This window comes from Nilaparvata lugens, chromosome 2, assembly GCF_014356525.2.
Source record: "Nilaparvata lugens isolate BPH chromosome 2, ASM1435652v1, whole genome shotgun sequence".
Classification (NCBI taxonomy): domain Eukaryota; kingdom Metazoa; phylum Arthropoda; class Insecta; order Hemiptera; family Delphacidae; genus Nilaparvata; species Nilaparvata lugens.
In genome coordinates this window covers 23,116,033-23,133,526 of record NC_052505.1, presented here as the reverse complement: position 1 = coordinate 23,133,526, position 17,494 = coordinate 23,116,033, and the positions used below count along the sequence as shown (strand labels likewise).

Here is a 17,494-nt window from a genome sequence, read left to right as displayed (position 1 = left end):
TTTATTCTGTACTTGATGTTTCATTTTCACTAAACCCAAGGTTTTGGTGCATGAACCCATTGCATGATCTTCAGTTGAGCCGAGCTCAATCCGAAAATATAAAATGAGTTAGAAATTGAAACCCTGGGTTTTGTGAAAATGAACAATTTGAGCAGGAAAACATTGTAATTATTGTGTTCTAATTTAAACATATTAACCATTCAATTAATGAGATTATTGAATAAATTGAAATATAGTTTGATATTGCAGCCATGAAATTAGGCGGCTGTTACATTATTAGATGATCAACTATTCAGTATTTGAGCGGCCCAATTATGTAATTTACTCCTAAATTCACTCATAATTCCGCGATTCACCACTAAATTCATGTCTAATTTTCTGATTTACATCTAGATTCATGCCGAATTTTGTGTTTTACTCCTAGATTCGCGCTATTTTCGTCATTTATTCCTTATTTTTTTTATAAGTCTGATCTTGTATTGATACATTTTTGGAGCTTTTTTACTGTTTATTCACAAAATTGTCATAATCATTCTTAAGCTTAATAAACAATTCTCTCTTCATTCTGATTAACATTCAATTATCATTTCAATTATTTTATCTTATCTTTTTATTTTGTAAATTTTTTCGTGAATATTCAGTACTCTTCCTGATCGCCGTAGGAAAAGTGTTGGAAGGTTTTTTATTATTATTTTTCTCTCGGGAAAAATACTACTTCATTGAACGCAGTGTTATGTTTATATAATGTTTGTTGGATTCGTTTTGTGTAGTGCTATTTGGGGATTGTAGGATTATTATTCTACAGGGTGTCTGATAAGTCACTCCCTATTTTTATACAGCTATAATTTCTTTATTTATGAACCAATTTTGTTAGAACTACATTTATTAGATAGAGCACTCCTTGAGGTTGTGTTTAACACCAATTTTCATTTGTTTCAGTTTAAAAATGCCCCCTCTCTTGACTGTGGAAGAACGAGCTGAAATAGCAGCTCGTTATGTGGTCTGAGGATCTGTGGTGCGAGTACAAAGATGGTGGAGGGCTGAACGAGGGATTCATGCAGAACTTGATGCAAAATGTCCATTCCAGATTACTAACAACAGGGAGTGTCGCAGATTCAAGACGATCAGGAAGACCATCAACATCAAGGACAGCAGAGAATGTTGACAGAGTTCATGAAAAGTTCATGAGGAGCCCTACGAAATCACTGCATCAAGGATCTCGTGAAAGTGGTCTTTCACGTTACTCTGTTGCAACGATTCTTAAGAAAGATCTCAATGTTTTTGCATCCAGTGTTGCATGGATCTCTCGTTCAGCCCCTCCACCACCTTTGTACGTGCAGTTATTTCGGAGCTGCTATTTCGGCTCGTTCTTCCACAGTCAAGAGAGGGGGCATTTTAAACTGAAACAAATGGAAATTGGTGTTAAACACAACCTCAAGGAGTGCTCTATCTAACAAATGTAGTTCTAACAAAATTGGTTCATAAATAATGAAATTATAACTGTTGAAAAATAGGAGTGACGTATCAGACACTTTGTAAGTTTTATGTTACAGTGCCAATGCTACTTTCAGATCGTCCGAGATTTGGAGTGTCGTACAACTCTACGGAAGGAATGGCCGTGGAGTTGAAGAACATGATGCCGAGTGACGTGCGCATAATGTGGGCGAGGCCCGACGGACACCAGATGCAGTACGGCGTGGTGAGTGCCAAGCAAGCAGACAGTGGAAGTGCACACACCGGTCGACTGGCAGAGGAGACACTGAATGGCCTTCGGTTGCTGATCGACGGCAGGCGACACTATGTGGCGGTCACACCCGGCCACTCGGTTGCTTCGCTTGAAATCAGGGCGCCACTCCACTCGCTGGCCGAACTCGTTCGCGGGGCGCTTCCGCCCAACTCGACCTGCCAGCTACATTGCTGCGTGACTTAGATCAAGGTAGACAATCAGTTTACACATTCATTAGGTAGTAACCTACTTGTTCATATTGTGATAAATATGGAAAAACAGTATCTTCATATTGCAACAGGTGTCGAATTTCACTTGCAATATTATAGTGAGATGAGTTTATAACGTGGATCTCACTATAGGCAAAATTATTGAATGATACACAAATCATTAAAATGATTGAGGATGGCCAACAGGCACAGCCAAAAACAGATTCATAAAGTAGTCCCAAAAGTTGGTTATCTCTCATTCACTTCTGAATTTTAGTCCAATTTTCAGTAAAAACAAGAAATTTTGAATTTAGATTGTTTGAAAATCAAATTGAATAACAAAATTACACTCACTAATCAATGTAAACTAATGAGTTACTTTTAAAAATGTTCATCCATAAAATTAAAAAAAAAATCACTCTAAAACTGAATATTGATATTAGTTTGTGGTTGGTAAGACATAACTAAACGACCAAGCATAGTGAGGCCTCTGCTTTAACTATAGTTAGATTCATGTTATGAAGTCAGTTGAAATGATAGGACAACAGGGTCTTACTATTACCTCTTTCCAACGCCTTCTATAATAGATAGCTATTTTTCAAGTTATTCCAGTACATCTGATTATTGTTGATTTTGTAAAACAATTATCAAATATATTCTATTCGTCAAGAAAATATATTTTCTCAAGATTGAATGATGAATTTTTATAATTGAGATGGAATATTTTTGTAGTATATTTTATACCACGCCTAAATATCATTATATTTCGATGAAACTTTAACAGTATGTTAATATGTGTATATCATCCTGTATGCCAAATTTGAAACAAATCGGACGATTAGAAATATCCGGTCAATCACTTTTTATGCTGGTCAATAGGGTTTTTTACCCCTACCACGCCTAAATATCATTATATTTTGATGAAACTTTAACAGTATGTTTAATATGTGTATATCATCCTGTATGCCAAATTTGAAATGAATCGGACAATTAGAAATACCCGGTCAATCACTTTTTATGCTGGTCAATAGGGTTTTTTACCCCTACCACGCCTAAATATCATTATATTTCGATGAAACTTTAACAGTATGTTTAATATGTGTATGTCATCCTGTATGCCAAATTTGAAACGAATCGGACAGTTAGAAATACCCGGTCAATCACTTTTTATGCTGGTCAATAGGGTTTTTTACCCCTACCACCCCTAAACATCATTATATTTTGATGAAACTTTTACAGTATGTTTAATATGTGTATATCATCCTGTATGCCAAATTTGAAACGAATCGGACAATTAGAAATACCTGGTCAATCACTTTTTATGCTGGTCAATAGGGTTTTTTACCCCTAACCACCCCTAAACATCATTATATTTTGATGAAACTTCAACAGTATGTTTGACATGTGTATATCATTCTGTATGCCAAATTTGAAACGAATCGGACAATTAGAAATACCCGGTCAATCACTTTTTATGCTGGTCAATAGGGTTTTTTACCCCTACCACCCCTAAACATCATCATATTCCGATGAAACTTCAACAGTATGTTTGACATGTGTATATCATTCTGTATGCCAAATTTGAAACGAATCGGACAATTAGAAATACCTGGTCAATCACTTTTTATGCTGGTCAATAGGGTTTTTTACCCCTACCACCCCTAAACATCATTTTTTTTTGATGAAACTTTCACAGTATGTTTAATATGTGTATATCATCCTGTATGCCAAATTTGAAACGAATTGGACAATTAGAAATACCCGGTCAATCACTTTTTATGCTGGTCAATAGGGTTTTTTACCCCTACCACCCCTAAACATCATTATATTTTGATGAAACTTTAACAGTATGTTTAATATGTGTATATCATCCTGTATGCCAAATTTGAAACGAATCAGACAATTAGAAATATCCGGTCAATCACTTTTTATGCTGGTCAATAGGGTTTTTTACCCCTACCACGCCTAAATATCATTATATTTTGATGAAACTTTAACAGTATGTTTAATATGTGTATATCATCCTGTATGCCAAATTTGAAATGAATCGGACAATTAGAAATACCCGGTCAATCACTTTTTATGCTGGTCAATAGGGTTTTTTACCCCTACCACGCCTAAATATCATTATATTTCGATGAAACTTTAACAGTATGTTTAATATGTGTATATCATCCTGTATGCCAAATTTGAAACGAATCGGACAGTTAGAAATACCCGGTCAATCACTTTTTATGCTGGTCAATAGGGTTTTTTACCCCTACCACCCCTAAACATCATTATATTTTGATGAAACTTTTACAGTATGTTTAATATGTGTATATCATCCTGTATGCCAAATTTGAAACGAATCGGACAATTAGAAATACCCGGTCAATCACTTTTTATGCTGGTCAATAGGGTTTTTTACCCCTACCACGCCTAAATATCATTATATTTTGATGAAACTTCAACAGTATGTTTGACATGTGTATATCATTCTGTATGCCAAATTTGAAACGAATCGGACAATTAGAAATATCCGGTCAATCACTTTTTATGCTGGTCAATAGGGTTTTTTACCCCTAACCACCCCTAAACATCATCATATTCCGATGAAACTTCAACAGTATGTTTGACATGTGTATATCATTCTGTATGCCAAATTTGAAACGAATCGGACAATTAGAAATACCTGGTCAATCACTTTTTATGCTGGTCAAGGTTTTAGACTTACCCGCTTCTTTGGATGCAATTTGAGCAAAGACTCAAGACGCGTATTAAAAGTTGAATTCCATAGATGCGCGGCTGTCGAGATGTCGAGACGCGTGGTCAGACAGTCAAGACGCGTCCTTACTAGAGATCATAACCTATAAATTCATCAAATTTAATGAATTGAATTCCATATGTATCGTAGAAACAATAATAGCAAGCATTTTAAATTATCTGTCGCCATAATGTTCATATTTATATGATTTGTGATTATGTCCACGAATAAATGATAAATAAATAAATATCTAAAAAAAATCCAATGAATCATTGAATTTACCAGGTTATGTGCTCTAGCTGTGACGGCTGTAACGACGCGTCTCTGGCTGCCTGCTAATAGGCACGTGTGTCTTAACACATTGCTTCTTGATACACCTCTAAGGAATTGCACTTTAAGAACCGTCAGGACTGGAGCTCATAAAAATTATAACTTTCTGCCATGCTTCTTCCGCTAGTTCTTTGAAATTGACAACAATGTGATACATGGTTCAGTAATTCAGTTATTGTCATCCGCCTTGGAACAAACTTTGTTGTACACGTTGACGTCTTTGTCAACCATGCGGTTGAACACGTGTCTCTTCCTCCTCTATTGATCCATGTAGGTCTTAATGCTGGATTCCGCGGTAATAAACTAGAATGAAGCCCAAGTTCACTTGAATTCGAGTTTTTTCAACGTTCGACAGATAGACAAAATATATTTATTTCAAAAAGAAAAATTACAATTTACAAAGTAAAAATCTTATTTTCTCATTTTTAATTTAAAACAACAAAGAGTAAATGAATTGAGTCGAATGGGTGATTTTTAAATCTTGAAGTCAACTCAACTTCAATTCGCATAACTTGAAAACTTGACTTAAAGTTATCATAGCCTCAAAATTATAAATGATTATAAAGTAAAAAATAAATATATTCTTGAAGCTATAATCTTGAAATTATCAAAGCTACAATAGTAGCCTACAAACTCATTATTTGTGATTGGCAATTAGTGACAAATTGATTTGTAATACAGGGTAGGGTTACTACAAAAGACTAGTCATATTTTTAAATTTCATAATTACCAAAGTACTCATTCGAAATAAATAATCTTTAAAACAATGGAAAGAGAGAATTTCAACGTTTTTTTTTTTAATAAATAGGCTACCTTGAGCTCCTATTAGACTAGGCAACCAGGTCACTCGGTTACCAGGGCATTCGATTACTCTGTCATCGGGCACCATTTTACGACTAGGACAGCCAAGTTTTGGCTATCAGTGTGGTCGTCGGGCTCGGCATCCAACCAGCAGTCGAAATGTGGCTGACAGGAAGGCTGTCCTGGGTGCTAGTCTAAAAACAGTGCCCGGTGATTGAGTGAGCTTGCTCGGCTGACTGTGTGACCTGGCTGCCTAGTCTAATAGGGCTCAAGTATTCATTGTTAAAAAAACTTTGGAATTTTCTTTTTCCATTGTTATAAAGATTATTCATTTCAAATGAGTACTTCGGTGAATATGAGTTTTTTAAAAATCCAGATGACGAATCTTTTGTAGTAACCCTTTGTTATGAAGCAGTTATTTCAGATAATATTAATAAGTAGCAGTAGCCTATTAATATTAATATGAAGCTACTTGTCAAGATTTTACATGGTTATCTATCAAATCACACTTTCTGTATGCCAAATTTGAAACGAATCGGACAATTAGAAATACCCGGTCAATCACTTTTTATGCTGGTCAATAGGGTTTTTTACCCCTAACCACCCCTAAACATCATCATATTCCGATGAAACTTCAACAGTATGTTTGACATGTGTATATCATTCTGTATGCCAAATTTGAAACGAATCGGACAATTAGAAATACCTGGTCAATCACTTTTTATGCTGGTCAAGGTTTTAGACTTACCCGCTTCTTTGGATGCAATTTGAGCAAAGACTCAAGACGCGTATTAAAAGTTGAATTCCATAGATGCGCGGCTGTCGAGATGTCGAGACGCGTGGTCAGACAGTCAAGACGCGTCCTTACTAGAGATCATAACCTATAAATTCATCAAATTTAATGAATTGAATTCCATATGTATCGTAGAAACAATAATAGCAAGCATTTTAAATTTATCTGTCGCCATAATGTTCATATTTATATGATTTGTGATTATGTCCACGAATAAATGATAAATAAATAAATATCTAAAAAAAATCCAATGAATCATTGAATTTACCAGGTTATGTGCTCTAGCTGTGACGGCTGTAACGACGCGTCTCTGGCTGCCTGCTAATAGGCACGTGTGTCTTAACACATTGCTTCTTGATACACCTCTAAGGAATTGCACTTTAAGAACCGTCAGGACTGGAGCTCATAAAAATTATAACTTTCTGCCATGCTTCTTCCGCTAGTTCTTTGAAATTGACAACAATGTGATACATGGTTCAGTAATTCAGTTATTGTCATCCGCCTTGGAACAAACTTTGTTGTACACGTTGACGTCTTTGTCAACCATGCGGTTGAACACGTGTCTCTTCCTCCTCTATTGATCCATGTAGGTCTTAATGCTGGATTCCGCGGTAATAAACTAGAATGAAGCCCAAGTTCACTTGAATTCGAGTTTTTTCAACGTTCGACAGATAGACAAAATATATTTATTTCAAAAAGAAAAATTACAATTTACAAAGTAAAAATCTTATTTTCTCATTTTTAATTTAAAACAACAAAGAGTAAATGAATTGAGTCGAATGGGTGATTTTTAAATCTTGAAGTCAACTCAACTTCAATTCGCATAACTTGAAAACTTGACTTAAAGTTATCATAGCCTCAAAATTATAAATGATTATAAAGTAAAAAATAAATATATTCTTGAAGCTATAATCTTGAAATTATCAAAGCTACAATAGTAGCCTACAAACTCATTATTTGTGATTGGCAATTAGTGACAAATTGATTTGTAATACAGGGTAGGGTTACTACAAAAGACTAGTCATATTTTTAAATTTCATAATTACCAAAGTACTCATTCGAAATAAATAATCTTTAAAACAATGGAAAGAGAGAATTTCAACGTTTTTTTTTTTAATAAATAGGCTACCTTGAGCTCCTATTAGACTAGGCAACCAGGTCACTCGGTTACCAGGGCATTCGATTACTCTGTCATCGGGCACCATTTTACGACTAGGACAGCCAAGTTTTGGCTATCAGTGTGGTCGTCGGGCTCGGCATCCAACCAGCAGTCGAAATGTGGCTGACAGGAAGGCTGTCCTGGGTGCTAGTCTAAAAACAGTGCCCGGTGATTGAGTGAGCTTGCTCGGCTGACTGTGTGACCTGGCTGCCTAGTCTAATAGGGCTCAAGTATTCATTGTTAAAAAAACTTTGGAATTTTCTTTTTCCATTGTTATAAAGATTATTCATTTCAAATGAGTACTTCGGTGAATATGAGTTTTTTAAAAATCCAGATGACGAATCTTTTGTAGTAACCCTTTGTTATGAAGCAGTTATTTCAGATAATATTAATAAGTAGCAGTAGCCTATTAATATTAATATGAAGCTACTTGTCAAGATTTTACATGGTTATCTATCAAATCACACTTTCAGTATTATCAGAGAAAATCTTGAAGAAGTAATGCAGAGTAATATTTTAGTTTATAAAAACGGAAATTCAGTTGTAATAAAAATGTACAGTTGTGAGGCTATTTTCAAAAGTCATGTAATATTTTATAACCAATCTCTTAGTTTCTGAACATTATTAAAGAATATTCTCAAAATTTCCACCTATACACGCTTTGACTGACTCTTTTCAGCATAATATTCATGTTACATGTAAATTACATTAAAAAAATGAGCCGAACATTCTGTTCATAAGCCGATCGCAATTCACACAGAATTTTACGCAGCTCAAGGATAATCAACTCGCACTGCCTTACAGTATAGATGCCTACAGATTGAGTAGGGCAACCAAATTCTTGCGCCAAACAAAAATTTCCTCACAAATAAATAACCACATGCTTACAAATATTACATTATTGCACTTACAGGGTAATAGGATTAAAAAATCACTTTTTACAAATAGCAGTCTATACAATAGGGTTGAATTGGAATGCTGATTTTGGGAGGAATGTATGCTTGGTGCTTAGAGACTGAGCTTTGTGAATGTAATTGAAGAAGTTTTTTTTGGCTTGCGATACTTGTAATTTTTAGTAGTGGCTTATCATTTTCCGTCTCCATATATTCTCTAGAAACTCATTCCTAAACAAACTATGAGAACTTTTATCGACCAATTTGTGATGTTGATCCAATTTGCACATATAAGTTGTTCTATTTAAGTCGTATTACTTACAATCACAATAATAGTTGCTTCCTACAAAGTGTAGTACATTGAAGATAATATAGTAGAAAAATCATTAATTGAATCAATAAGCTTCCTTGAAGAGGCAGCTTGACAAGGTACCATATAAAAACTTGTAAATTGAAATATAAATAAGCTTATAAGCTTAAGCTTAAATAAACTTGATTGTAAGCTTAAATAAGCTTAAGCTTAGCTTGTAAGCTTAAATAAGCTTACATCAGTGAACGTTATTTTTACAAGAATTTACATAACAGCTAATTATTATCATGATATTAATTTATTATTGCGATGAGAAGCGTATTTGCGTTTCCACAATGCGACACTACATGTGGGAGAGCTAGGCGACTAGCAGTGCTACGCTCTACTGCCGGAGGGGCCTCAGTCAACGTCAACGCCAACCACTTTTGGATGGGTCGCGACACCTGCACTGACACACCCTGTCTGGCCAATGGTCTGTCACACTTCCATGTCAAGCCCACAAAGCTTGAAGACTCTTCTTCCCACTCCTTCAGGCTGCTTGTGCGCATCACCTATCCCCTTCTCACTTCGAGAGAGATCGAACAATGAGTGTGATCTAGCAATGTCACACGAGACGCATGTGAGTTTTTAGTTGAAACAAGTATGGTTATTTGTATATGTCGAGTTAAAAATATAGCTTTTTCTACTTGAGGGGAAAGTCTATGCCCGAGGCAAACAATGAGCCCGATCTTGAAACAATGATGGCAGACTGCTGACTCCAGTTCCGCCGTTCCAGATTTTATAAGCTGATGAAAAATATTCGTTGGCTGGCATTTTGAATAACATAAAATATATGTATAAATTTTCATAGTCTACTAATATCAAGTAGGCTATGTAATAAGTATAGCATACAAACATATCTTTCATAAGTTGATCAGATTTATGGTTGAGGTCTCGAACTCAGTTGGCTCAATGACAACTCTACATGAGCTCATCTGAGCTCATACATGAGTAGCTCATCTGAGCTCCGACCTTTCATCATATTTCCAATGTAAGCTTTTAAAATAGAGATGTTTCTCATGTTATTCAAATGGAGTTTCTCTAACTCCCTAGGGAGTTTTCAGTCTCTTTAGTCCCGAGGGCGACGAATAAGTGATGCTTTTTAATATTATGTTCCAGTGAGTAAAGTGAGTACTTTAGACAGTAGGTGAGGAAAAGTTTATTCTTACGAAAAGCACACCATTAAAATTATCGGTAGAGGAAAAATGAGGCTACCATGAGCTGTTTCTCTCCCAAATTTAGATAGATTACAATGTCCGAAATAAGGCTATTTCATTTAGGTCTTCACCTTTAAATTCTGTTTTTTAATTCTAAAATTATTAGGCCAGTGATCATTTTGTGAAGCAAGGGCTGGTAACAATTACAAATCTCAAAAAAAAAAAAAACGGATGTTCAAATAAGAATATAATATTTATACTTTATTCTGTACTTGATGTTTCATTTTCACTAAACCCAAGGTTTTGGTGCATGAACCCATTGCATGATCTTCAGTTGAGCCGAGCTCAATCCGAAAATATAAAATGAGTTAGAAATTGAAACCCTGGGTTTTGTGAAAATGAACAATTTGAGCAGGAAAAACATTGTAATTATTGTGTTCTAATTTAAACATATTAACCATTCAATTAATGAGATTATTGAATAAATTGAAATATAGTTTGATATTGCAGCCATGAAATTAGGCGGCTGTTACATTATTAGATGATCAACTATTCAGTATTTGAGCGGCCCAATTATGTAATTTACTCCTAAATTCACTCATAATTCCGCGATTCACCACTAAATTCATGTCTAATTTTCTGATTTACATCTAGATTCATGCCGAATTTTGTGTTTTACTCCTAGATTCGCGCTATTTTCGTCATTTATTCCTTATTTTTTTTATAAGTCTGATCTTGTATTGATACATTTTTGGAGCTTTTTTACTGTTTATTCACAAAATTGTCATAATCATTCTTAAGCTTAATAAACAATTCTCTCTTCATTCTGATTAACATTCAATTATCATTTCAATTATTTTATCTTATCTTTTTATTTTGTAAATTTTTTCGTGAATATTCAGTACTCTTCCTGATCGCCGTAGGAAAAGTGTTGGAAGGTTTTTTATTATTATTTTTCTCTCGGGAAAAATACTACTTCATTGAACGCAGTGTTATGTTTATATAATGTTTGTTGGATTCGTTTTGTGTAGTGCTATTTGGGGATTGTAGGATTATTATTCTACAGGGTGTCTGATAAGTCACTCCCTATTTTTATACAGCTATAATTTCTTTATTTATGAACCAATTTTGTTAGAACTACATTTATTAGATAGAGCACTCCTTGAGGTTGTGTTTAACACCAATTTTCATTTGTTTCAGTTTAAAAATGCCCCCTCTCTTGACTGTGGAAGAACGAGCTGAAATAGCAGCTCGTTATGTGGTCTGAGGATCTGTGGTGCGAGTACAAAGATGGTGGAGGGCTGAACGAGGGATTCATGCAGAACTTGATGCAAAAATGTCCATTCCAGATTACTAACAACAGGGAGTGTCGCAGATTCAAGACGATCAGGAAGACCATCAACATCAAGGACAGCAGAGAATGTTGACAGAGTTCATGAAAAGTTCATGAGGAGCCCTACGAAATCACTGCATCAAGGATCTCGTGAAAGTGGTCTTTCACGTTACTCTGTTGCAACGATTCTTAAGAAAGATCTCAATGTTTTTGCATCCAGTGTTGCATGGATCTCTCGTTCAGCCCTCCACCACCTTTGTACGTGCAGTTATTTCGGAGCTGCTATTTCGGCTCGTTCTTCCACAGTCAAGAGAGGGGGCATTTTTAAACTGAAACAAATGGAAATTGGTGTTAAACACAACCTCAAGGAGTGCTCTATCTAACAAATGTAGTTCTAACAAAATTGGTTCATAAATAATGAAATTATAACTGTTGAAAAATAGGGAGTGACGTATCAGACACTTTGTAAGTTTTATGTTACAGTGCCAATGCTACTTTCAGATCGTCCGAGATTTGGAGTGTCGTACAACTCTACGGAAGGAATGGCCGTGGAGTTGAAGAACATGATGCCGAGTGACGTGCGCATAATGTGGGCGAGGCCCGACGGACACCAGATGCAGTACGGCGTGGTGAGTGCCAAGCAAGCAGACAGTGGAAGTGCACACACCGGTCGACTGGCAGAGGAGACACTGAATGGCCTTCGGTTGCTGATCGACGGCAGGCGACACTATGTGGCGGTCACACCCGGCCACTCGGTTGCTTCGCTTGAAATCAGGGCGCCACTCCACTCGCTGGCCGAACTCGTTCGCGGGGCGCTGCGACAAGCGGTCTACCTCTCCGCAACTTCCGCCCAACTCGACCTGCCAGCTACATTGCTGCGTGACTTAGATCAAGGTAGACAATCAGTTTACACATTCATTAGGTAGTAACCTACTTGTTCATATTGTGATAAATATGGAAAAACAGTATCTTCATATTGCAACAGGTGTCGAATTTCACTTGCAATATTATAGTGAGATGAGTTTATAACGTGGATCTCACTATAGGCAAAATTTATTGAATGATACACAAATCATTAAAATGATTGAGGATGGCCAACAGGCACAGCCAAAAACAGATTCATAAAGTAGTCCCAAAAGTTGGTTATCTCTCATTCACTTCTGAATTTTAGTCCAATTTTCAGTAAAAACAAGAAATTTTGAATTTAGATTGTTTGAAAATCAAATTGAATAACAAAATTACACTCACTAATCAATGTAAACTAATGAGTTACTTTTAAAAATGTTCATCCATAAAATTAAAAAAAAAATCACTCTAAAACTGAATATTGATATTAGTTTGTGGTTGGTAAGACATAACTAAACGACCAAGCATAGTGAGGCCTCTGCTTTAACTATAGTTAGATTCATGTTATGAAGTCAGTTGAAATGATAGGACAACAGGGTCTTACTATTACCTCTTTCCAACGCCTTCTATAATAGATAGCTATTTTTCAAGTTATTCCAGTACATCTGATTATTGTTGATTTTGTAAAACAATTATCAAATATATTCTATTCGTCAAGAAAATATATTTTCTCAAGATTGAATGATGAATTTTTATAATTGAGATGGAATATTTTTGTAGTATATTTTATAGTAGGCCTAAATTTCATCATAGCCAAAAAACTTTTTGGCAACAGTGCGGAACTAGAAAGGGATATTCCCATCTGCTTTGTTTAATGGCAAACTAATATTAATCACGTGAATCTTAGTATAGTGAAGGGACCATACATGTTTTTGTAAGCATCGCAAATTCAGTTTGCTAAGGCTATGCGTGGTCTTGGGTTAGAGTCCCGCCTAGGTCATGGTTATTTGACCACTTTATCTCATTTCTGACGCACAAGCATGAGGGGTATTTACGATGTTGCTTAACTGTTCTGCTAAGTTTTGGTAGTAAAAATTAGCAGGATCAACGCTCTCTGTCATATCGGCTGCTAAATTGTTTTAATCTACCTCTGCTATCTCGACTTAACACTGAGTTATCGATTAACTGAACTCAACAGATAGCTCGACTAAGCTGGGTAACTCAAACATCGTGAATACCCATATTATATTTATATCTATTATTATTATTATGTGGGCATCATCCAGCAATAAATAAACCAAAAAAACAATAAATGCTTATTTAAATATTTTTCCATTTTTATGTATTTTCGTGTTCAACAAAAATCAACCTTTTTTCAAATCAACCTAAACAAACAAGGATATATAGTAGCCTATACTCTAATTAGCAATAATAATTTTATGGCTAGGATTCGACATCTGTTGTAAATTCAATTGTAATTTAGCAATTTAGAAGAATTGATTCAATATCATTTTATCCATTACAAGAAAAAAAGAGAATCCTGTTGGATAAGATATACTTTTACCGTTCTTTTTGTCTATATTTGTAAGGAAATTCACATGAATGCTGTGACTGTCATACTCGTATTCTTTAATAAGTAATATTTTTATATTTTATAAAATAATATCATAAGGAAATATTTTATTTTGTTCGTTAGTGAAAGAGCTACTTGTAGCAGGAGGTGATGGATTTATTATAATTTGATTAGGCTACACATTTATAAAATTTTCCTCAAATTTATCTATTAGGGGCAATATAGGAAACTATACAAAACGCAAAATTCACAATCTAGAACAAATATAAATTATTAAAATTCAAAAGTAACAATTTCAGTTATTGGGATATTAATCGGTGACAAACCTGAGAATTCTAACAATGACTAAATTAAACCACAAAATGTTAAATTAAATTAAAACAAAATGTTTTGCAATAGATCTAACTATGTAATAACAAGAGCACAAGAGCCAATTATAAATTTGCATACAACCACGAACTATGAAAGTACCCACATTACAATCAATAAATTCAACTAGTTTTTAATAGCTTCCTAGAGGCTCTTCATCAGAGTACAGGAATTGTCAAATTCAAAGTCCAGACGTAGCGTCGGGATCGGCCTTGATGTTAATAGTGAGGTGATAGAACTTTGGGGTGGGTGGCAATTTTATTGTTAAAGTTATGCACTCCCAAATTCTATGTCCACAACTGACGGGAATAATATAGTTGACTACATGTGATCATTGGTGTGGCAGTCTTCTGTAAGTCAAAGGCAATAGCCACTCAATCTGGGGCAGACAGCAGCTTCTGCTGACTTATTCTCAGCTTCCCTGGCTGCATCCGCCTTTCTCAAATGTAGGTCTTCTAGAATCATAGCTTCATTTTTGGTGGATTCATCACCACTTTTTATAGTGACATTGAGTTCGTCACATGTTGTATACAAGTGTCTGTATATGACTTATGAAAAATCTAGTTGAACTTGAAGTTGAAGGCTTTCCTGTAATATTGGAGCTGAACTGGATCTTTTTCTTCTTCAACACACTTATAACTCGTACATATGGTTGACATTTTGAGAATTATTTTCGGTGTGTGTTAGACTTCCTAGAATAGCGGCTGTTTAACTTGGGGGAATCGACATGATATGACGCTTGACAAAATCTTTTTGTAAATCTGACATTTTGTTTGCTGGAGTATGGCGACCTCTTTGATCCTTTAATAGGATGCAATCTTCGGTTTTTTCTGTACAACATTAAAAAACCTCTTATTACTGATTTTGAGAGTTCTCAAAAAAAATTCTTCGCAAATTCTATTCTCTCTCAGAACAATACAAGTGCTGATTTTTTTGGGTATTGAGTGCCAGTTCGTTCTTTTGAAGACAATTTTTTAACACAAGAGCTTGAAAATGGTTTGTGAAACCCAATAATTTGTCCCCCAATACTTATCAAAAATCTATTTCCTGCCCTCTTCGGTGAAATTTTTATTACGCTTATACCTGCAATTATTAGGGTAGGACGTTCCTTCTTGTTGTCTTCCTCCTTTACACCAGTGTATGCCTTTCCAATGTTGCGAAGATCTTTTGCCTTAACTTTTCCACTCTTCACAACTTTTTCCTTGGTCTGAATTTATCAATCCCTGGTTCATTCTCTGTATTACTCCTCTCCTCATCCTCCGAAACATGGTCGAGTACAAGGTCAGCAAGTTCCTACGTTTGGTCATAGTCAGTGTCATAATGATAATCTCCTGAAACAAAAAAAAACCCAATTAGACACTATTGTTTATATTATTATTAGTTAATTAGCCGGCAGACTATTGGTATGGAGGAAAATCTGCTACCGCTACTGTTGTCCAGCATTAGGGACTAGGAAGTTCAGGCATCTCCTGGACTGCTGTAGTTGATGGTCAAGGGTGATTCATGCTTTAATTCCATGCTCGTCAAGTCTACTGCAATCCCGGGGTCACGTTTGTGAAGCACATGCTGCACATTATGATGGTGTGATAGGGCAATAAAGGGCAAAGGCAATAGGGCTCCTCTTCCATGTTCCCCTCCAATTTCATTGTTGTTCAATAAACTTCTTGAGGGACACGTTGGATATTGTCCAAGACCGCAGCTGATATATTTCAATTTGAATATATATCAATATGTTGAAAAAAAACACATTTTACTGAGCACTTGTAGGTATTTTTAAATCTAACTTATTGCAGAGAATATTCGCAAACTTAATAGCTGAAAGCTATTTTGTGCATTTCAATAAAATATGTATGCCAATTTCTTTAATCTCACCATCAGTTTATTTCCATGTGAGGTCGAAACATCACTGTTGAAACAAATATAAATTTGTTTCAATGAACAAATTGTACATCTGTTTTCTCAACTACATCTGTTTTCTCTCTTCATCACAAATAAGCATACCACTCTTGCCAAGATATTGCTCCTGGACCGTTGAAATAGCCACAAAGAAGAACCCTAACTTGAATATCACTTGTTTTTCCTCCGACAGTTGGAACTTCTTCTACATTATTTTTCCATTTCACAAGTTAGAGTGTCGGTAAAAAATAAGCATCTTGTTTTTTTAACAAAGTTGTGTAGTACGCAACAACATTGAATAATTGTTGTGGCAAACTCCTTATCAACTAAAATACAAGAAGCTTCTCTCTTTGCTATAGAAGTTGCATACATGTTTACATCAATAATAAGTACTTGTTGTTTATATTCCATCACGTTGTTCCATTGAATTTAATTTCAAACCTTCAAATCACTCCGTTTAAATTACTTAGGCGATTTGAGGTAAATGATATCTGCCCCCTGACTTTGCCTTATTTATAAATTATACCCCAGTTGTAAATGGTGCAAAAATGATAGTAATTTAAAGCGAATAATAGGGAGAGACGGCGTTAATGGGCCCTGATCCTAGAAAAAGGACTAGATGGGGCCCAACTAAATATCAAATACTTTGATATTATTATACTATTATTATTTCTATAATATATTTTGTTGATCTGGTATTGCTGAATAAGTTATTATAAGGTATCTGAAAATTGAATCATTTTCTAGAGCTCCATTTGGTCACTGGAGCTGTGAGATCTTTTTTCTTTGATCACATTTGTTTTTGGGCATTCGCCTCCATTAATGTCAAATAATTTTTTCCTTCTCAATGGCTTCCATTTTAACCCTATGCTCTTCTTTAATCACACCCACTCTAAGTTGATGCTCCTCTTCAAGGTACTCCATATTCTGGAGCTCCATTCGCTCACTGGAGCTGTGAAATTTTTTCTCTTTGGAAGAGATATAATTTAGGGCATTGGCCTCCATTAATGTCCAAAAAATGTTTTCCTTGTCAATGGAAAAATATTATGAATATTGAATTTATTCTACAAAAAAAATTCATTACAAGTGTACTAAATATTTTGAAAGTAATTATACATGTCCATCAATCATTTTATATATTGTAGAAATCTCTTGATACTGTAGATGTACGGCTTTTCTTCTGTCTTCATTCTTTTTAGTTAAATGACTAAAAAGTTAACTGATTTTAGTTGAATTAACTCTCCACTAAATAAACAATTATTTTTGAAATCATACTTGAGTGTCCCAGGTAGTAGTAGCACTGTTGCAGACTGA

General features: G+C 35.1%; 1 protein-coding gene across 3 annotated transcripts in view; it reads left to right on the top strand.

Moving 5' to 3' along the window:
- LOC111049691 overlaps nucleotides 1-17,494 on the top strand; it is a 31,460-nt gene that overhangs the window by 11,053 nt on the left and 2,913 nt on the right. For 2 of the 3 annotated variants that reach the window (XM_039420824.1, XM_039420823.1), the window contains exons 1-2: nucleotides 9,529-9,586; nucleotides 11,998-12,390. In XM_039420824.1, the coding sequence (XP_039276758.1) occupies nucleotides 12,039-12,390 (352 nt within the window). In that variant the 5' untranslated portion in view covers nucleotides 9,529-9,586; nucleotides 11,998-12,038. Of the gene's footprint in view, nucleotides 1-1,571; nucleotides 1,937-9,528; nucleotides 9,587-11,997; nucleotides 12,391-17,494 lie in introns of those variants that run through there. The other variant, XR_005570435.1, reaches the window with a different exon arrangement.